The sequence below is a fragment of the Ovis canadensis genome, chromosome X, assembly GCF_042477335.2.
Source record: "Ovis canadensis isolate MfBH-ARS-UI-01 breed Bighorn chromosome X, ARS-UI_OviCan_v2, whole genome shotgun sequence".
Classification (NCBI taxonomy): domain Eukaryota; kingdom Metazoa; phylum Chordata; class Mammalia; order Artiodactyla; family Bovidae; genus Ovis; species Ovis canadensis.
The window spans coordinates 118,962,523-118,985,514 of NC_091727.1; the positions used below are offsets into that span (position 1 = coordinate 118,962,523).

At 36.4% G+C, this 22,992-nt stretch overlaps 1 protein-coding gene across 11 annotated transcripts in view; it reads left to right on the plus strand.

Annotated features, from left to right (window-relative positions):
- Positions 1–22,992, plus strand: part of KLHL13 (kelch like family member 13) — a 200,171-nt gene that overhangs the window by 158,507 nt on the left and 18,672 nt on the right. For all 11 annotated transcript variants that reach the window (XM_070292133.1, XM_070292124.1, XM_070292130.1 and 8 more), the window contains 3 exons: positions 1,066–1,207; positions 17,649–17,781; positions 18,326–18,522. In XM_070292133.1, the coding sequence (XP_070148234.1) occupies positions 1,094–1,207; positions 17,649–17,781; positions 18,326–18,522 (444 nt within the window). In that variant the 5' untranslated portion in view covers positions 1,066–1,093. The remainder of the gene's footprint in view (positions 1–1,065; positions 1,208–17,648; positions 17,782–18,325; positions 18,523–22,992) is intronic.

The window sequence follows — 22,992 nt, forward strand, 5'->3', positions numbered from 1 at the left end:
TCCAGGCCAGAATATTGGAGCAGGTAGCCTTTCCCTTCTCCAGGGGATCTTCCAAACCCAGGGATCAAACTCAGGTCTCCTGCATTGCAGGTGCATTCTTTACCAACTGAGCTATCAGGGAAGCCCATTATTTAGCTAAATAATCCCAAGTGATTATTTGGTGAGAGATACTCCCAAGAAAAAGAAATTATTTCATGTGTAAAAATTTGGCTGTGCTCTGCAGCTTGTGGGATCTTAGTACCTAATCAGGGATTGAACCTGGGCTCTCAGCAGTGAAAACACAGAGTCTTAACCACTGGGCCACCAGGGAATTCCCTCATGTGTAAAACTGTTTGTTCAGTTGGAGTTGATTAAAACTACAGTAACACGAAAGGAAATAATGTATAGTATATCACAGTTAATCTTTGTTTTTTATTTATGGGATCTTTGAAATTTGGAAACAGACTATATTTAGATTCAGATCCTGGCCCAGTCACTTTACTAATTTTGTGACCTTAGGTAAGTAATTTTTAACCCTTCTGTGGCTCATTTTCCCTCCCCTTAAGAAAAAGGAGATGATAGTAATATTATTACAGTGGATTGCTTTGAGGATTATATGAGATCATGTGTGTAAATTTCTTGACAAGTATCTGATATACAGTGATTGTTCAATAAATGACAGATATTATTTTTATTTCTAAAAGTAGATATTCCAAATTAATTTTAATTGCAAATAATACAATTTGATGGTATTGCTACCTAAACAAAACAATCCCAGAGCAATTACTCTGGCACTGAAAAAACAAACCCTTTGTAATTATAGTTTTGAGTCAGCTGTTGGGTTGATTTCTCAGTTCTCACTTATCTCTTCTGATCTCAGAAGGCTTTTTACAAATATATATCTATTTCTTTTGTGATATAGAATGATATGAGCCTCAAATACAATGCAACAGCATTCATGTGTCTTCCATAGTCAGATGATTGGCACATAATCAGATGAGTGAGTGTTTCTTTAAATCATCTCATTATTGTGAATTATATGACATGTTTTCATTTGGTTTTCCTTCTGATTTAAAAACCTTTCAGATCTCTAGTGGAAGAGGAAGACCAGCACATGAAATTGTCCCTTGGAAGCAGCGAAATGGGCCTCTCTTCCCATTTGCAGTCTTCCAAGGCTGGAACCACACGCATCTTTACCAGCAATACCCACAGTTCTGTGGTGTTACAGGTAAGTTCACTGTCCCTTTTACATTATTTACATAGCTTCAGAAACCATCCAGGGTTTTTTTGGTGTGGGATGTCACTAGTGGGAGACGTTGTGCCTGTGTGTGGACAAGAGGTTTATGGGAACCCTGTATACTTTTGCTGTGATCTTAAAACTGCTCTTATATTTTTTAATTTGTAAAAGTTATCTTATTTTATTTATTGGCTGTCCTGGGATATAGCATGTGGGATCTTAGTTCCCTGACCAGGGATCAAACCCGCACCACTCTCACATTGGAAGCGTGGAATTTTGACTGCTAGACCACCAGGGAAGTCTAAAACTGCTCTTAAAAAACAAAGTTTACTAATTAAAAAAAAAGTAAACAGAGGAGAAACCTTGAGGGGGGAAATTACATGCCTTCCTGAAGTTAAAAGATATTCTGACTCCATTGTTTATTTCGTTTGTGTAAGGGAGATTTTGCTCTCATGCTACTTGCTTACAGAATGTTGTATCTGACAACGTTGGCTTTTCATTTTGTCTTAGGAAGGGTAAATATCACAAAGCCCCCACATTAAATTTTCTAGTTCCTCACTCACAACCTATTTTCCCATCACCTTTATCATAGTTCTCGAGATTGTATTTATTTGGTGTCTCAGTTCACATTAACAATTGTGGATATAGGAGAAGGGTTGAGGGCTTCTGGAGGCAAACACACTGATACATGCAAGAAGTAATAACTGTTATCAAAGGAAAGAACAGAAAAACAATAGAAAGCCAAAAGAACACCAAAAAGTGTGATATGGAGCTGTTTAACATAGGGATAAGCAGTCCAAGTACTTCTGAGTACTGTGGACACTCCCTGACCTCTGTGGGTGTTGCTGACTTAGAGAATATAGTATAATGCTCGATGTCCATACATTTCTTTTAGATATAGTTAAATTATATCAATCTTCTCAGCTTACTAAGGTAAGGAAAATAAATCCTTCTAAATATATTTGTAAAAGAAATCTCCCCAGATGAATTTCATGCATATCATTGGTCAAGAACCGTTATGGTCAAGCAGTATATAGTATAGTATATAGCTTAATGAGAGAAAGAGGCTTGTACTTGCTATGTGGCCAATTAATATCTCTGGGATTCATTTTTCTTATCTCTAAAATATGACTCTTGGGAAGCAGATTTCTAAATTTTCTTCAAGTTCCCATCTGTGATTCATTGAAATCTCATTTTCCCCGTGTTTCAGTTTCTAGTGGGAGCTGGATTTTATGGTTCCTCATTCATCAACAGAAATGAGAGGGCCAGAAAGGAAAAAAGCTTCCCATCTCCTGGAATCTTAGATTCTCCGTAAATGGTTTAACTGTTGGTTTTACAAGAGTATGGGAGGAGGAGAATGAGGAGTCAAACAGGAAAAACATGAATGGAAGAGGTTTTTTGTTACATTAAAGTACTTACTGTAAAGAAAGAGAGACTCACCCCCTCCACTGTACTTCTGCCCTATCCATGACCATAGTCATGGATTAAAGCCCATTTTTGTGGTCCTGCTAATTTTAAAAATTTCTTTATATCAAATAATGAAAACCACTCTAGTATAGTAAAAAAGATTTAGAACAGTAGTCCTCAGATCTTATTCCATATCAGAATCACAAGGAGGAGGGCTTGTTAAACTGAGTATTGTGCCCCACCCCAGAGTTTTTGAATCAAAAACTCTCGAGGTGGGACCCAGCAATGTGCATTTCTAACAAGTTCCTAGGTGATGTTTTAAGTATGCTGAAAGAAGAGAATGCTGAAATATTAGAATCATAAGAATGCTTACACTTGGCTGTGTCAAGTTTTAGTTCAGCCTTTGTTGGTCTAGGCTGGTGGTGGGAATGGAAATGTGAGAGTAACCCGAGAGTTTGTTCTTTCTTCAACTGATTTTTCCATGTTATATTTTTTGTGGTAGTGTAATGGCACTATTCCAAATTGCTATTGAAAAACATTGTACACTGTCCTTAAAAGTCTATTAAAAATTGTGTTCTCACTGAGATTTTTAAGTTCAAGTACTAGTAAGGACTGGCTTGTGGTTTTTTTTTTTTTTTTTTGTATCTAATCTTAGGTGTGTGGTTGTCAAGGGAACAAGCTAGAGAAGTGTTTAATGGGTAAATGTTATCATTGTTTTAAAATTAGTAATCACACAAGCTCCAGCTTCAAAAGGCATTGAAAGTAGCTGTCAGGGGAATAGATCTGTGGGGAGAAACTATTTAAAGAAGTCTCACTCTGAAGGATACCCCAGTGCACAACTATAGTGGCAAGGACATGAGTTTAGGCTAAAAGTAAAATCTGAGTTTTACCACTTACAGCTAGTTATGTGACTTTGGGAAAGTCTTTGTCCTCTCTGGGCCAGTTTCCTTATCTTTAATGTAGGTAGTAGATGTGAAGATTAAATGCAACAATTAATGGAACAGTAAGGTGCATAATAAATATCCATTTATTTCCCTTCCATTTGAACCAAACAGAGAAGGTGTCAGAGGAAATGTCATTGATTAGAAGTAATGGGTGTGCCAAATAAGGTGCCCATCTGGTTGGCTTGATCTGCTCTAGCAGATTATTTGTCTCCAGTAAATAGGCTCCATGAAACAAGGCTGTTGAAGAAAGTGCCTGGAAAAAATTTTGATATCTAATACACTTGGATTCCTGGAATCTTAAATAAATCCCAGGAGAATTCATGATTCTCATTTGTGTTAGCAATGCAAAATACTTGTACTCAAGTAAGAACCAGGGTTTGCTTAAGTAATAATTGATGAAATCAAGGATTATTTCACTTCCCTCACTCCTTTACTACTGCTACAACTGTGGTAATTTCTCATGGAAAATTTGCATCCTTTGGCTTCATGCTATTATCTCAGGTTGTTAACATCTTTTAAACCCCATCCTATGGTGATTCATCAAATCATACCCTTCCTAACACCTTCACTTTTAAAAATAACAGCTTTAGGGAGATATCATTCACCTATCATAAAATTCATCCCTTTCAAGTGTACGATTCAATTGGGTTTTAGCGTATTCGCAAGGTTTGGCCAATATCACCACAGTCCATTGCAGGACATTATTATCTGTATTATCACCTTGTATCCATTAGCTGTCATTCCCCATCTACTCATAATCTCTTTTTTAACCTGTGACAATCATTAGTCTACTGTATATCTCTATAGTTTTGCCTATTCAGAATATTTCACGTAAATGGAATTATATACTATGTAGTCTTTTGTGACTGGTTTCTTTTACTTCGCATGGTGTTTTCAAGGTTCCTCCACACTGTAGCATGCATCAGTGCTTCTTTCCTTTTTACAACTAAATAATATTCCATTCCATGAATATACCACTTTTATAAAAATTCACTCATCCATTTATGGACATTTGGGTTGTTTCCACTTTGGGGCTATTGTGAATAATTATGCTATGAACATTCATGTACGAGTGTCTGCATGAACATGTTTTCATTTATCTTTTGTATATACCTAAGAGTGGAATTGCTGGGTGATACATCATTCTATGATTAATCTTTGGAACAACTGCCAGAGTATTTTCTCAAGTGGCTGTGTTTTAAATTCCTTTTGGCATAGTATAAGGATCCCAATTTTCTCATGTTTTTGCCAACATGTGTTAGCTGTCTTTTTTTATTATAGCCATACTAGAAGGTGTGAAGTGATATCTTATGGTTTTGATGTGTGTTTTCCTGAGTGCTAATGATATTGAGCATCTTTTCACTTTTGTACTGGCCATTTGTATATCACCTATGGAGAACTGTCTCTTCAAGTCAGTTCTCCATTTGTTAGTTGAGTTATTTATCTTTTTATTATTCAGTGGTAGGAGTTCTTTATATATTCTAGATACAAATCTCCTAGCAGATATATGATTTGCAAGTATTTTCTCCTAGCACCTTCAGTTTTGTGGTTCCTTGTTGGTCTTCCATAACTACTCTGCCAATCTTCAGTTCTTTATCCATTCGACTATGTAATCTTTGCTACTGCTTTAACTTAGTAGAGTTAATGGGACAGATAGACAAGGCAAATTTCTGGAAGACTTCTGATTTTTCATTATTCTCTAAACATACGTTATTCTTTCACACTTAAGTGTCTTTGCACTCATCCCTTCTCCCTGGAATACCTTAAGTACTTAACATTTTTGGTCTGGTAAACCCTTATTTATTCATAATAATCCACCTTAAATGGTAAATTGTAAAACTGGAATTCCAGTTTTGGGCTGAACTCACATTATGCCCACTACAGTTATATAGTGGGTAATCCTGCAGAGTGAACCATCTAAAACAGTTTCTCCCCATGGATCTGTTCTTTTTTTTTTTTTTTTGATCTGTTCTTTTGACTGCTAATTTCAATGCCATTTAAAGCTGGAATTTGTGTAACCTAGGCAGAGTTAGTAGCTCCTTCTTTTACCCTTTTACCCCATCAGTATCACCTACCAGTGAGATCCACAAGATCTAGAATCTAGTTTGTTTTTTCTGTCTGCCTATGATCTAGTACAGGGCACAGGGTAAATGCTTAATAAATGTCAACAAATTATAAGTATTGTTATTTATTATTAATATTATTATCATCATTGGAAGAGAATACATATAAAGGCCCTAGCCCAGTACCTGACACAGAGGAAGTACTCAATGTTTTATTGCTCGTATTGATATTGCTATGGAATAAATGAATTTGGATAACACTTATAAATCACTTTCATATATGCTTGCCTCATTAATACTTGAAGCAATTTTGTCAGGTAGAAAAGGCAAGAATTATTATCCCTATTTTATAGATTGGGAAACTGAAGCTCAGGGAGGTTAGAAAGCTTGCCCAAATTCACTTACCCACTAAGAGACAAAAACTAGGACTTGAACACTGGCTTTCTAAATGTAAACTTGTATTTTTTTCTAATCTTACTCTAAGCTCTGTTCTGTTTTTAAATATAATGTCTTTAAATATTATTTTCATACAATATAAGTATAAAACATGTATTAAAGGTTAAAGGATAATTTGGCATGAATGATACTGTAAAGATTTTGCTCTTAGTAGAAATCACAGAATTACACAAAGTATCTTCATGCCTGCCTGCCCTTCTTCCTCTCTGTCAAACTAGGGATCGGGGGTGCGACCAGAGAGAAAAAGTCAGTATCACTTTGGAAATACCCCTGTTAGGACAAGGAGGCCATAACTAAAGTACCATGTTTCAGCTAGTGGAGTGGCAGTGTATAGTAATTGTAGAATAGTTATCTAGGTGGAAACAAATCATTTCTTGATTGTTGACTATGCTTACTCAAGCCTATCAAGCTTGAAAATGCCTCTGTCCTCCAGATGTCTAGGCTGCTAATTAATATTTATTCATAATAAGATTGGTGCCTATCAGATGCTCTCCTCCATTTTATCTCTTTATTTTCTCATCCAACTTTAGTTGCAAAGTCACTGAAAGGTTTGATTGTATCATCTCAAGTTATTATCTGTGTAATAAAATGCAGAAGAAATGGGTTTTCTAAAGAACTTAAATTAACTTGTGCTGTTTTCCAGTGGGCTAACTTATGAAATACTTCAGTTCAGTTCAGTTCAGTTCAGTTCAGTCGCTCAGTCGTGTCTGACTCTTTGCGACCCCATGAATTGCAGCACGCCAGGACTCCCTGTCCATCACCAACTCCCGGAGTTCACTCAAACTCACGTCCATCGAGTCAGTGATGCTGTCCAGCCATCTCATCCTCTGTCGTCCCCTTCTCCTCCTGCCCCTAATCCCTGCCAGCATCAGGGTTTTTTCCAATGAGTCAACTCTTCGCATGAGGTAGCCAAAGTACTGGAGTTTCAGCTTTAGCATCATTGCATCCAAAGAACACCCAGGACTGATCTCCTTTAGAATGGACTAGTTGGATCTCCTTGCAGTCCAAGGGACTCTCAAGAGTCTTCTCCAACACCACAGTTCAAAAGCATCAATTCTTCAGTGCTCAGCTTTCTTCACAGTCCAACTCTCACATCCATACATGACTACTGGAAAATCCATAGCCTTGACTAGACGGACCTTGGTCGGCAAAGTAATGTCTCTGCTTTTGAATATGCTGTCTAGGTTGGTCATAACTTTCCTACCAAGGAGTAAGTGTCTTTTAATTTCATGGCTGCAGTCACCATCTGCAGTGATTTTGGAGCCCAAGAAAATAAAGTCAGCCACTGTTTCCACTGTTTCCCCATCTATTTCCCATGAAGTGATGGGACCAGATGCCATGATCTTCGTTTTCTGAATGTTGAGCTTTAAGCCAACTTTTTCACTCTCCTCTTTCACTTTCATCAAGAGGCTTTTTAGTTCCTCTTCCCTTTCTGCCATAAGGGTGGTGTCATCTGCATATGCGAGGTTATTGATATTTCTCCTGGCAATCTTGATGAAATACTTACCCTAAAGTAAAAGTTTGGGTTGCTGGTCATGTCATGTTAATGAACTGTACCTTATTTAAAAGTTTTATGATCATAAGATAATCTTTAAAATATATTATTAACATAAGATAGACATAATGATTTTAGAATGTTATATTTTATAAAAGAAGCATTTAAATAATTCAGATTGTTAAAGTTTTTATTAAAATGATGCTTTTCATTTCTTTAAATTTCCTGAATGTCAACTAGAATATAGAAAAATGAGTATATAGTTTTTCTTAGGGATAGTTTTTCAGGTACTCAGGTTAGGGTATGATGGGTTATCTTGATACTTCCAATTAAGTGTATATATATAGTACATAAGTTGGATGAGAGTCTACCACCTTTCTTTTCAGACCACTTTAGTGTATTATTACCTTGAGTTTTCAAATGAGTTTCTTTGGTGTTTGTTATTTACCATGTTTTAAGTGATAGAGAGGACTAGCACATACCAACTGAGAGTTAATATGCTCAAGTACATAATTTCAATTTCTGATTGTTTGCTGCTAGGATATAAAAATACTGTTTGTTACTGATTATTCATCTTCTATTTTGAGACCTTGAAAAACTGACTTAATACTTCTAGAAGCTTTTTTTGTGGATTCTGTAGGATTTTCTACATAGATAACTATTTTGCCTGTAAATATAGTTTTTTTCTTCCTTTCCCGTCTAATGCCTCTTACTTCTTTTACTTGCCTTATTGTACTGGGTAGAAACTCCAGAAAAATATTGAATAGAAGTGGTTAGAGTATATGTTCTTGCTTTGTCCTAATAGTAGGGAGGCATGCAGTCATTTTTTCACCATTAAGTGTTATGTTAGGTTTCAGTTCAGTTCAGTTCAGTCGCTCAGTCGTGTCCAACTCTTTGCGACCCCATGAATCACAGCACGCCAGTCCTCCCTGTTCATCACCATCTCCCGGAGTTCACTCAGACTCATGTCCATCGAGTCCGTGATGCCATCCACCCATCTCATCCTCGGCCGTCCCCTTCTCCTCCTGCCCCCAATCCCTCCCAGCATCAGAGTCTTTTCCAATGAGTCAACTCTTTGCATGAGGTGGCCAAAGTACTGGAGTTTCAGCTTCAACATCATTCCTTCCAAAGAAATCCCAGGGTTGATCTCCTTCAGAATGGACTGGTTGGATCTCCTTGCAGTCCAAGGGACTCTCAAGAGTCTTCTCCAATACCACAGTTCAAAAGCATCAATTCTTCGGTGCTCAGCCTTCTTCACAGTCCAACTCTCACATCCATACATGACCACAGGAAAAACCATAGTCTTGACTAGACGGACCTTAGTCGGCAAAGTAATGTCTTTGCTTTTGAATATGCTGTCTAGGTTGGTCATAACTTTTCTTCCAAGGAGTAAGTGTCTTTTAATTTCATGGCTGCAGTCACCATCTGCAGTGATTTGGGAGCCCCCCAAAATAAAGTCTGACACTGCTTCCACTGTTTCCCCATCTATTTCCCATGAAGTGATGGGACCGGATGCCATGATCTTCATTTTCTGAATGTTGAGCTTTAAGCCAACTTTTTCGCTCTCCTCTTTCACTTTCATCAAAAGGTTTTTTAGCTCCTCTTCACTTTCTGCCATAAGGGTGGTGTCATCTGCATATATGAGGTTATTGATATTTCTCCCGGCAATCTTGATTCCAGCTTGTGTTTCTTCCAGTCCAGCGTTTCTCATGATGTACTCTGCATATAAGTTAAATAAGCAGGGTGACAATACACAGCCTTGACGCACTCCTTTTCCTATTTAGGTTTGAGGAAATTTCTTTCTGTTCCAGTCTGCTGAGAGTTTTTTATTTTTTTTCAAATCATAAATCGATATTGGATTTTGTCAAATGCTTTTTTTTGCACCTACTGAGATAATCTTATCATTTTTCTTTTTTAGTCTACTATTAATACGAATTAAATTAATTGACTTTTGCATGCTAAAGCAGCCATGCCTTATAGGAATAAACTCCATTTGGTCAAAATGTATTATCCTTTTTATATAGTATTAAATTTGATTTGCCAGAATTTTAGGAATTTTTGCATCTGTGGTCATGAGAAATTTTGGTCGTGGTTTTCTTTGATTATCTTTGGTTTTGGTAGGATAATGCTGGCCTTGTAGAATGAATTAGGACATGTTCCTTCTTAATTTTCTGGATCGTTTTTTGTAAAATTGGCGTTATTTCTTCTTTAAATGTAAAGTATAATTTACCAGGGAAAATTCAGTTTTATAGTGTGTGTGTGTGTGTATACATATATATATATGGCTACTCAGTTTATCTGAGTACTTAGAGAAATAATGAAAACTAAGGCTAAACAGTTGAGTTGGGGCCAGATTAATCTTTAAAGTTTTATATAATGATATAATGCAGTGATAGAAAGCCATTAGCAGTTTTTAAACTCCAAGCAGTGTTATACAATGAGAACAAAGTTTAATTAATCTGTTCCTTTCTGTCCTCTGAATGAAATGAATAACGTCTCACAGAAACATGACTGTGGTGTTGCTTTGATCAAATATATTGCATTTACTTAAAGAGTGGAGTAAACGTATTTCTCAGCCTTCTCTTCTTTTAGTTCCTTAATCTTTGTTCATAAAACATATTTAATGTTAATAATTTGTATTGTTCTTCTCAGGATGCATTTCCTTTTTATTCCCCTTCCTTTTCCAAATTATACTGATCAAAGCTAGATAGACTATGCTAGTAAGTTATTTCCAATGCAGAATTTAGTCTAGAGATTTGGTTTTCAGATTATTTTTTTTAGTACCTGAGAGTATCAATCTAGCTTTTTTCCCATGGTAGCATTATATTTAATTTGAAAGCTGTTGACATTCAAGCAACTTTTTGTATACATTATTTGTAACTTATCAGGTTTCTATAGTATAGCTGTATAATATCAGCACATACCCTCCTCTGTTTTAATGTGACCATTTAAAAATTTATCAAACTCATTTAAAAATGTCAGTCCTTTAGGGTATGTACCTCCCTCTGTTTAATAGTATTTGAAGTTTTGATACATTAGGTAGATTTACTACAGAGAAGAAATATATATGTATTTATATATTTCTATTCTGATTTTTTAAAATTTCTTTTTAACTTGGACTATAATTGCTTTACAATGTTGTATTAGTTTCTACTGTACAACGAAGTGAATCAGTTATATGTATACAGATATCCTTCTACCTTGAGCCTCCCTCCGATCATCCCCCGCCTCTGAGTCATCACAGAGCCCGAAGTTGAGCTCCCCATGCTATATAGTAGCTTCCCACTAGCTATCTGTTTTACACATGGTAGTGCATATATGTCCGTGCAACTATTTCAGTTCATCCCACCCTTTCCTCTCCACCCACAGCATGTCCACAAGTCCAGGAAAAACCTTTTTTTTTTTAAAGAACCTTTTTTTTTTAATGCTTATTTTTTCCCCAAAAGAATGTGAAGAAGAATGTGAAAAAAGAATATATATGGATGTTTATAGAAGAGGGAAAGGGGAATAGAGAACAGGCTACGATGCCCTCATAAATAGAACCCAAGGCCCAGAAAAAATAGGAAACTAGAAAACTAAAGGATTAAGTTGGAAAGAAGTTGAGTTTAAAGCAGTAGAAATAGTTTAAAGACACTCTGAAAGACTAATTGGAAATGTTGAGCAATTTTGTATAAAACAGACCTGTATCTGTGTATCATGAACTACTAGCATGTGGAAATAGGCAAAAAATGTTTATAGAATTCTGGCTAGAGGAATAACTACAGATTTGGTGGGAGAAAATGATTTTATAATAAAAGGACAGATTTTAAGTATGCAAGCTGTTTTCATAAATCTATATGAGTGAAAGTAAAAGTAGATATGTAGAAGGCAGATAAGAATTGTGAAAGAGAATGATTCCCCCTTCTTTTAAGTGTATATTCTTCACAAGATTAGAGTATAAAAGTTGTTTAGAGAAATGACTGTGTACTTCCATACAACAAAGTGTGTTGTAGAGGAACTTTAGTCTTTTTCTCTTTAGACGAAACTGGGATAATACAGATAACAACATGAAAACAAGATATTTAAATCTGTATGAAAAGTCTGAATTGACAGATCTTATTTGGATGCGATAGCAATAATCAGGAATAAAGTTAGCAAATATGGAATTGGATAGGATTTGTGCATCTGAAAATAAAGGTTATGAGATATATACAATGGGAAACTACATGCAGTGAAAACAAATGCAAAAACCTCTCAAAAGCAATTTGCCAAAGGTAGATAAGTTAAACTTAGAATAGAAAATACTCAGAATGTGATAAAAGTGGTCTAGGAGCCTCAGCTTCCTTTCTTTGGTGCTGCCAGATTATACTAAGAATAGTTACAGGATCTTTTTTAAGAGTGCAAAAGGAAGCAAAATGATCACATTTGTGAAGAGGGTAAAAGCACCTAGGGTCTTAGCTGAACTGTCCAGATTTTGAGGATTGAGTGCAAATCTCAGTAAGCAGTTTTGATGGAATATGGACCAAATGAGAAATGACGCAGGTAATAGTAAAGGAAACATTAGCCATGCCTTTTTTCAAAGGGGAAAAAAAGAACAATAAATAGCAGGAAAGGGACTGTCCTGGTGATCCAGTGGCAAAGACTCCGAGCTCCCAGTGCAGGGGACCTGGGTTTGATCCTAGATTGGGGAACTAAGATCCCACATGGCACAACAAAGAGTTCCCATGCCCCAACAAAGACGGAAGATCCTATATGCTGCAATGAAGACTTGGCACAGTCAAATAAATAAATATATTTTTTACAGTAGTAGGAAAAAAACCTACTGACATTACTCAATTCCCAGTATAAAATATTTGTGGGAATATTTTAAAGGCAGGAGGGCCAGCAAATGAGCCAAGAAGGTTTTTGGATTTTGAGGTGGGGAAGAAAATAAATGATTAGATACAATCATTGCTTTTGACTGAATAAGCCATGATTGCCTTTCAAAGATATTATCTACATACATCTTAGAGAAGAAAATTCAAAAGTTATTTCCTGAATAAAAATAAAGGTGACATACTGTTCATAGTCATACCTAATAGACATCTTCACATCTCTCTTTTTTGACATTGCCCAAGGTATGGTAAATCTTCCAAGATAAAACCATATGCTTTAACTTACAAGTAGTTGTTAAAACTTTCAAGGTATATATTCTTCAAACAAGCAATTCCATTTCTAAAAATATCTCCCACAGATCTACTCATAAGTAAGTATAGGTACAAGGCAGTTTATTGCAGTATTGCTTGTGATAGCAAAAGTTGAGAGATATTTGAGTCTCTCAAGTGAGGAATGGATGAGTAATTGTGGTTGGCCTCACACCCAACACCCCAAGAAACACCTGGGGTACAGGCAAATTGGGCCGTGGAAAACAGAATGAAGCAGGGCAAAGGCTAATAGAGTTTTGCCAAGAGAACGCACTGATCATAGCAAACACCCTCTTCCAACAACACAAGACAAGACTCTACACATGGACATCACCAGATGGTCAACACCAAAATCAGATTGATTATATTCTTTGCAGCCAAAGATGGAGAAGCTCTATAGAGTCAGTGAAAACAAGACCGGGAGCGGACTGTGGCTCAGATCATGAACTCCTTATTGCCAAATTCAGACTGAAATTGAAGAAAGTAGGGAAAACTGCTAGACTGTTCAGGTATGACCTAAATCAAATCCCTTACGATTATACAGTGGAAGTGAGAAATAGATTTAAGGGACTAGATCTGATAGACATTCTGGCTATGCCTGAAGAACTATGGACAGAGGTTCGTGACATTGTACAGGAGACAGGGATCAAGACCATCCCCATGGAAAAGAAATGCAAAAAAGCAAAATGGCTGTCTGAGGAGGCCTTACAAATAGCTGTGAAAAGAAGAGAGGCGAAAAGCAAAGGAGAAAAGGAAAGATATAAGCATCTGAGTGCAGAGTTCCAAAGAATAGCAAGGAAAGATAAGAAAGCTTTCCTCAGCGATCAATGCAAAGAAATAGAGAAAAACAACAGAATCGGAAAGACTAGAGATCTCTTCAAGAAACTTAGAGATACCAAGGGAACATTTCATGCAAAGATGGGCTCGATAAAGGACAGAAATGGTCTGGACCTAACAGAAGCAGAAGATATTAAGAAGAGGTGGCAAGAATACACAGAAGAACTGTACAAAAAAGAGCTTCACGACCCAGATAATCATGATGGTGTGATCACTCACCTAGAGCCAGACATCCTGGAATGTCAAGTCAAGTGGGCCTCAGAAAGCATCACTACAAACAAAGCTAGTGGAGGTGATGGAATTCCAGTTGAGCTACTTCAAATCCTGAAAGATGATGCTGTGAAAGTGCTGCACTCAATATGACAGCAAATCTGGAAAACTCAGCAGTGGCCACAGGACTGGAAAAGGTCAGTTTTTATTCCAATCCCAAAGAAAGGCAATGCCAAAGAATACTCAAACTACTGCACAATTGCACTCATTTCACATGCTAGTAAAGTAATGCTCAAAATTCTCCAAGCCAGGCTTCAGCAATATGTGAACCGTGAACTTCCTGATGTTCAAGCTCGTTTTAGAAAAAGTAGAGGAACAGAGATCAAATTGCCAACATCTGCTGGATCATCAAAAGAGCAAGAGAGTTCCAGAAAAACATCTATTTCTGCTTTATTGACTATGCCAAAGCCTTTGACTGTGTGGATCACAATACACTGTGGAAAATTCTGAAAGAGATGGGAATACCAGAGCACCTGACCTGCCTCTTGAGAAACCTATATGCAGGTCAGGAAGCAACAGTTAGAACTGGACATGGAACAACCGACTGGTTCCAAATCGGAAAAGGAGTACGTCAAGGCTGTATATTATCACCCTGCTTATTTAACTTATATGCAGAGTACATCATGAGAAATGCTTCGCTGGAGGAAGCACAAGCTGGAATCAAGATTGCTGGGAGAAATATCAATAACCTCAGATATGCAAATGACACCACTCTTTTGGCAGAAAGTGAAGAGGAACTAAAAAGCCTCTTGATGAAAGTGAAAGAGGAGAGTGAAAAAGTTGGCTTAAAGCTCAGAAAACTAAGATCATGGCATCTGGTCCCATCACTTCATGGGAAATAGATGGGGAAACAGTGGAAGCAGTGTCAGACTTTATTTTGGGGGGCTCCAAAATCCCTGCAGATGGTGATTGCAGCCATGAAATTAAAATACATTTACTCCTTGGAAGGAAAGTGATGACCAACCTAGACAGCATGTTCAAAAGCAGAGATATTACTTTGCCAACAAAGGTCCGTCTAGTCAAGGCTATGGTTTTTCTAGTAGTCATGTATGGATGTGAGAGTTGGACTGTGAAGAAAGCTGAGCACTGAAGAACTGATGCTTTTGAACTGTGGTGTTGGAGAAGACTCTTGAGAGTCCCTTGGACTGCAAGGAGATCCAACTAGTCCATTCTAAAGGAGATCAGTCCTGGGTGTTCTTTGGATGCAGTGATGCTAAAGCTGAAACTCCAGTACTTTGGCCACCTCATGCAAAGAGTTGACTCATTGGAAAAGACCCTGATGCTGGGAGGGATTGGGGGCAGGAGGAGAAGGGGACGACAGAGGAGGGGATGGCTGGATGGCATCACTGACTCGATGGACTTGAGTTTGAGTGAACTCCGGGAGTTGGTGATGGACAGGGAGGCCTGGCGTGCTGCAATTCATGGGTTCGCAAAGAGTCAGACACCACTGAGTGACTGAACTGAACTGAACCACACCCCATGAAATTCTGTGCATCCACTATAAAGAATATGTTTGTGTGTTTTGAGACACAGAGCTTCCCATGTTATGTGCTCAGGTGAATTGTTAAAATGCATAACAGTACATATAGTATCCTACTCTTAAAAATCCTGTATGTGTACAAGCAAAAGGTAGATTATATATATGTGTAGAAAGAGATCTGGAAGTACATAAACTAAACTGTTACCAATAGTTACTCTTAGTAAGTAGAAGAGGTGGACTTTTTGTTTTCAGTTTATGCCCTTCTGTATTTTTATCACAAGCATATATTCAAATTTTTGAAATCTGAAATCTATCTGAAGGAGAAAAAAGCCAAGCCCTTGGATGCCGAACTTTTGATCCTAAACCCTAATTCATTTCCTGTTCTCTCATCTTAACCTTTATAGTTTACCACCAGTGAGTACTATAGGTACAATTTATTTTATTATTGAGATTAGGTTCACAAATAAAGTTCTTGGTTTCTAGTTAGCTTGTTATAAAATTCAGGTTCTACATGTTGATTTTTTTTAAAATACCAAGTGATGGCATCTGGGTAAAGTCTGGGTTGTTTGTTCAAGCATTCACTGAATATTTGTGAAGTGCCCATGGTTTGCACTGGGGAATTCAGATACCCTAGTCTTCTACCTGATGGTTCCCTCCTCTTCAGTTGCAGCCCCACTGGTTGCGTTCAGGACTTTCCAGTGCTCATATGCTCATTTATGTTTAAAAGGCGATCCACTTAAACTTAATTGCAATTTACACACTATATGTGAATTTTCAAAGAGCCACTTTTTACTTTTTGCATGTAAATATTTCTCTAAAATGGACATCTGTTTTTAACCTCTACTTTTCTAAATAACAGGGATGGGAGATGATTTAGCAATGGAAAATATTGAGCAGGCATTGGGGGAGAATGTTTGCATTTACAATGGAAAAGGGGTATTTGTGAAAGAGTTGATATTTGTGAGCAGAAACATATGTCAATCACTGTTGAAGAGCGAAAAATATGATACATAATCCTGTTCCAAAGTATATGTATAATGTATAAATATTTTTAGAATTAAAATATTTATATTTCTCTCCAGAGAGAAAGTGGCTGGATCATATTATCTCTTTGAAGTTCTAGTTCTGTAGATTCAACCATTTTCTTTAGAAAGCCATTTAAAAATTATGATGAGAAGATGTTTAGACTAAGATTTATATTATACATATGTGCAGGATCGATATTTCTGAAACTGCATTCTTCAGTATGCCGTGCCTTCTGCTTCTTAAATCCGTGAATCACAACTTTAAATAAAAGTTTTATGTGGGGGTCATTAAAATATGAAGGGGATAGAATAATTCTACTGTTAGTTTTTGTTATATTATTTGAAAGTAATTTGTATGAATATCTTCATGATTTTTTATAAGTATCTTCATGATTCTTTATGATTTTTTACATTTCCATTGTTGAAACTACAGACTCCATCTTGAAAAATTTTCATTTTGAGCTTCATTGTTAAATTGTATATTATCTTCTTTTTATGCATTTCACCAGCCTATTATAATCTTAACAGTGTTTCATTTTTCCCAGAGTAGACCAAGGAAACAGCTGCCTGCTTATCATTGGTTGGGCTCTTCAAGGGAATGGATGGTGGAGCTAATCAACAGGCATTCTTATCAGCAGAGCCCTGTCCCTCCTCTGAACTGTGGGTGTCAGCCTATTAATTCTCCACTAAACTTTAAGCATTTGGGGACAATTGTGTCTCACGTTGGAGCTCCCTGGGCACTTTTTTCCAGAGATAATTAAATTTCAAACTTGAAAGATAATTGATCAAGCAGGAGCAAGTATATCAAATACTGAATATAAGGATGTCTAACACAGTTCCTTGTTTTGTAAGAGGTGGAATAATCTAGTTAGCAGAAAGCAACTCCTATTTTGCAGTTAGCACAGATGCTCTGAACCTTTCTTTTTCAAACAACAAAAATAAGTGAAAACCAAGAATAAAAGAACTATATATTATAGAATATATATTATTATGGAAAGGAATTATAGTGTAACACCCTAATTCTGCACATGGGAAAATGAAAGTGTACATGATAGTTTTTTTCAGAATAATAAAAGCCAATGATTGTAAAAATAAGTGAACATATATGCTCTTTTCCTTATTTGTTCTTTATTGTCACGTATCAAGTAAGCTGTTCAGTTTTTTTTCTTCTGAGTCATTATTCTACTGGCTTTATGTTCCGCAGACATTAGTATATCAAGAGAATTTTAGCACACAGAAACTTGTGTTCCCATTTTACCTTGACGAGTGGCTCATCTCATGTTCTTCTTGTAGGGATTTGACCAGCTCCGACTTGAAGGATTGCTCTGTGACGTGACCCTGATGCCGGGTGACACAGATGATGCCTTTCCTGTGCACAGAGTCATGATGGCCTCTGCTAGTGATTACTTCAAGGCTATGTTCACAGGTAGCTTGCCTTCTAAACTCTACCTCCATATTAAAACAATAAGAAAAATAAGTGTTTAAATCTTTTCATTGCTAGAGGAAGATTCAGTGCTTTTGTTCCATTGTCTTTACAAGAAGAGTTTTAAAGGAATAGACACCCAGTATGTGTGTTTGTGGGTGGTGCTTTTTTAACTTGGAAAATGGATATACCTTTTTTATACCTCTGTCTACCTTTATTTCATAGCTTTGCTTTTCCAGACACATATCTGAATGGGCCATCAGAGACTAATACAATGTCCCTAGTACAATCTCTAATCCATCAAAAGATGTGAAGTGCCAGAACATTTTGGAGGCACTTGCATCATATACCACCTCCATTAGTATAGAGATATTCCTTTTTAAGTACTCTCTTTTAACTGTAAAATATGCAGAAGCTTGACTCGGATACGAATGCTTACACAGAATAAAATTTTCCTTGATTTTATTGCATCTAATTAGCAACAGAAGTGAGTTTGACCTTAATTAAATTATCCACCTTCATTTAATTGAGTGTCTTTTCATTTAAGGTGGGATGAAAGAACAAGATTTAATGTGCATTAAGCTTCATGGCGTGAGCAAAGTCGGTTTAAGGAAAATTATTGACTTCATTTACACTGCAAAGCTTTCTCTTAATATGGACAACCTTCAAGACACACTGGAAGCTGCCAGTTTTCTACAGATTCTGCCGGTTTTGGACTTCTGCAAAGTATTTCTCATATCTGGGGTAAGACATTTTCAAATCAAATCTTTTCCTGTGATGGATAGTATTGTGGCCTGAAACTACCTGGCCTTTAGAGAGAGGTGTCATCTAGTGTATGGCCTGGTAGCAGGTTCAGGAGAAAACAGTGCAGGTGCATTTTCACAAAATAGAACCATTTGAAAAAAGCCTTCTGTGTCATCCAGTGACATTAGACAGTAATAGGGTTTGATAGCAATAAAATCCTTAACATGTTTGATAATGTTATATATTCTAATCCAGTTTTATTCCGCCTAATGATTTTATACAAGCAGGTTTTTTAAATGGAGTTCTGTGGGAAAGTCATCTGAGGTTCTAGAAATCTTTTAAGATACACTCGTCATTTTTTTTCTTCCTTTAAATATGGGACCTAGATCTTGAGAAGAACTAGCACCTATGTGTAAATCTTCTTGATTCCATGGCAACACATCACCTACTAAGTCATTTACAGCATATTTTAATAGATAACAGAGGACACATACAACCACCAGTCACTGAACTGCTTATAGTCACCCACTTCCTTTGGACAGTGCCTCATTTTAGTTGAGACCCTTAAACTAATAGCACTTAATACTTACATTTATAAACTCTTAACATTTATTTACACTTATCTTAGCAACATGTGGTTGTCCTGAGGCAAACTAGGTACAGTGTCATGATTTCCTTGAAACTAATCAGTAACTACAGACACTGTTGACCTAGTACCCGTTGTCTATTATTCAAGTTCAGTACTTGTCACTTGAGATACTGGTTGTGATCAGTTCCTTAGTTTGAATGAAAAGAACCAAACTGGGTAAAGCATGATTTATGAAGGTATAAAAATATGCATTTCTCAAACTAACAATATTAGAAAATAAGTTTGTTCTGGATGAGTCTATTTAAAGCACATTTATTTCAAGATGATATCATAGCAAATTTGTAATACTTGACAAATTTCCTGTAATTAGAATGTTGGTTCCTTAACTTCCTTGAAACATTTATTATAGCTGTATGTTTTTACCCTTTTGAAAAAGTCTTTATTTTTATAAACACTTAATATTGTCTTAAAGATTATAATCTTCATTTCAAGTATCTCTGCAGAGATACTAAAGCCCATTTCTAAAGGAGAAGAGACATGTCCCTGACAAAGCTTACTTGTAGTATAGTTTACTCTCATTTTAAAACATTCTTGCCTATGAGCTTTTTCTTAATACCATACTATTTCTTATCTTTCATCTTGTTTGCTTAGGATATGTCTATGTGATTTTACATTGGAAATCTTCCTTCTCAGAATCCATGGTAATTTTTTGAGAAAAGTTGGTGGATTATTAGTTTACAAATTATATAAAATCTAACTTTTCCTTTATCCTTCTTTCATGCATTCTGTATCTTAGTTAAATATTTAGGCTTTACTCTATTACTCTTTCCTTCTCAGCAATCAAGTAAATCAGGAAAAACAGTAGCCCTGGGTGCCTTTCCTATTTATAAGAACTGAAAGTGTCAGGATAATATAAATATTTTTCAAAGGTAAATATGTTTTCCATTTTCCCATAGGCTCAGTTATTATAAATAATTTAAAAATATAACAGCCTTATAACTGTGTACTTAACCCAACTGTATTGAGGAAATAGATTTGTGTTCTTAATGATATAGTCTGATTATAGTTCATATAATCAAAACACTTCCTGGGTTTGAATTTCTGGAAAGAAAAATTAGCTTTGAACACAATTCTTTTCTATCTGTTCTTAACCACTTGTGTGGATGAAGAGGAACAGTGGTATACAGAAGATGAATCAGCATATCATCCACAAGACCTTTATATGTTAATTTTGAATGATAATGTTAAATATGGTAATAATTGGCATATACACACTACTACATATAAAATAAATAAGTAATAAGAACCTACTGTCTAGCACAGGGAACTCTACTCAATACTTTGTAATAACTGATATGGGAATAGAATCTAAAGCAGTGGATATATGTATATGTATAACTGATTCACTTTGCTGTACAGCAGAAAGTAACACAACATTGTAAATCAGCTATACTCCAATAAAGTTAAAAAAATAAATGAACAATTCTGTATTGCTAAAAATACCCTCAAACCCCAAATACAGTGATAAAGCCACATTTGCCTTTGGTGGGTTAGACATCCATTCTCTGTAAGGGAGCATCACTCTCAGTAGAATAAGAACCCTGCACTCTGACCTTTGCCTTCTTTTGCAGCAATACTTTTCTTTTAGGGTTGTAACTAGTATTAGGGCCTATAAGACCTATAGACCCTAATTTTGTTATTGCTATGCTATTTTCTTGGTAGTTATAGAAAAAGAGGTCTCTGAAAAGAAAACAGAAGGATGACAGTGAAGGATATGATGCAGAGTTGGTAAAATTTTCTGTAAAACTAAAAATATTATCATTTATCATGGACATAATAAAAAATTACCTTGTTTCGTTACATACCTACAAAAATTACACTAGCTTTTGTCCTTATGACATTGCATAACTACAGCATGCTAAATTCCATGTGGCCATCCCCTGATTTAAAAACAAGTTGTAGTCAAATTTTTTATCATTTGTTTGCTGTTTGAAAATTCCACCATCTAGCATTTTCCCCACAGTATTACTGTTATGGAGGATTATAGGCTAGCCCATAAAACCCAATTTAATGTCAGGTTACTGAAATAGAACAATTTGTAATTGAACTGGAAAAAATTGAAATTTAAGTTTACAGTTATACAGAGTAAACAGAGCAGGATGAAGGTGAGCAAGAAATCATTTTCTTTTTACATAATAGCATATCTAATCAGAGAATGAAACTTCTCTGTGCTTTAGACTCGGTGTACTTTCTTTAAACTCATTTTTTTAAGTTTATTTTTTTTTTTCTTGATACAGGTCTATCATTGGTTCCACCTGTACATTTATTGTTACTGATCTGGTTGGGGAGCTCACAATGAAATGTACAGAAATTTATTGAGGTGACTGGGGTCATGAAGAGTGGGAGACAGTGGAAAACAAGAGAGGCACATTTATTGGAGACCAAAGGAGTTCTCTAAGGGAACAATGAAGGGAATCAGAGGAAGTTATTGGAAAAGACAGCTTCTTTTGCTATTATGTGACCATAGCAGGAGCAAGGATGTTTTTTTGAGGAATGTTCTTTTTAGGAAAGAATGTTCTTTTTGATGTAAGGATTTCCTGTATAGTACATGCATTTGACATTCTTTCTTTCATAAAGACTGGATTTACCCATTAAGCTTAATTAACATGTCTTTCCAGGTAATGTTTTTGCTTTGGGGGAGGCTCAATGCAAATTAGAGAAAATTTTTTTTTTTTTTTTTTTTTTTTAGGGAGAAATCTTCATTTATTTATTTATTTTTTTTTTTAATTTTAAAATCTTTAATTCTTACATGCGTTCCCAAACATGACCCCCCCTCCCACCTCCCTCCCCACAACATCTCTCTGGGTCATCCCCATGTACCAGCCCCAAGCATGCTGCACCCTACGTCAGACATGGACTGGCGATTCAATTCTTACATGATAGTATACATGTTAGAATTCCCATTCTCCCAAATCATCCCACCCTCTCCCTCTCCCTCTGAGACCAAAAGTCCGTTATACCCATCTGTGTCTTTTTTCCTGACTTGCATACAGGGTCGTCATTGCCATCTTCCTAAATTCCATATATATGTGTTAGTATACTGTATTGGTGTTTTTCTTTCTGGCTTACTTCACTCTGTATAATTGGCTCCAGTTTCATCCATCTCATCAGAACTGATTCAAATGCATTCTTTTTAACGGCTGAGTAATACTCCATTGTGTATATGTACCACAGCTTTCTTATCCATTCATCTGCTGATGGACATCTAGGTTGTTTCCATGTCCTGGCTATTATAAACAGTGCTGCGATGAACATTGGGGTACATGTGTCTCTTTCAATTCTGGTTTCCTCGGTGTGTATGCCCAGAAGTGGGATTGCTGGGTCATAAGGTAGTTCTATTTGCAATTTTTTAAGGAATCTCCACACTGTTCTCCATAGTGGCTGTACTAGTTTGCATTCCCACCAACAGTGTAGGAGGGTTCCCTTTTCTCCACACCCTCTCCAGCATTTATTGCTTGCAGATTTTTGGATCGCAGCCATTCTGACTGGTGTGAAGTGGTACCTCATTGTGGTTTTGATTTGCATTTCTCTCAAATTAGAGAAAATATTTTATGAGTAATTTTAAAATGAATCAAAACTGTCTCTCCCCATTAAACCAGTCTTGTTTTTCTTCTTGTCAAGGCTGATACTCAGCAAGTAGTACCCAGATACCAGTTGTTTATGGTTGAGTATCTGTTCTGATTAGTTGGTACCCAAATATTCTAAATATCATCCCTGCATATAACTTTAATCAGCCCATTCTTGCCCATCTGGGATTCTGTAGGGAAAGAAGAGTCTCAGCCTGGGCCTAAACCAACTCATTCCCCCAAAGACCATTATGA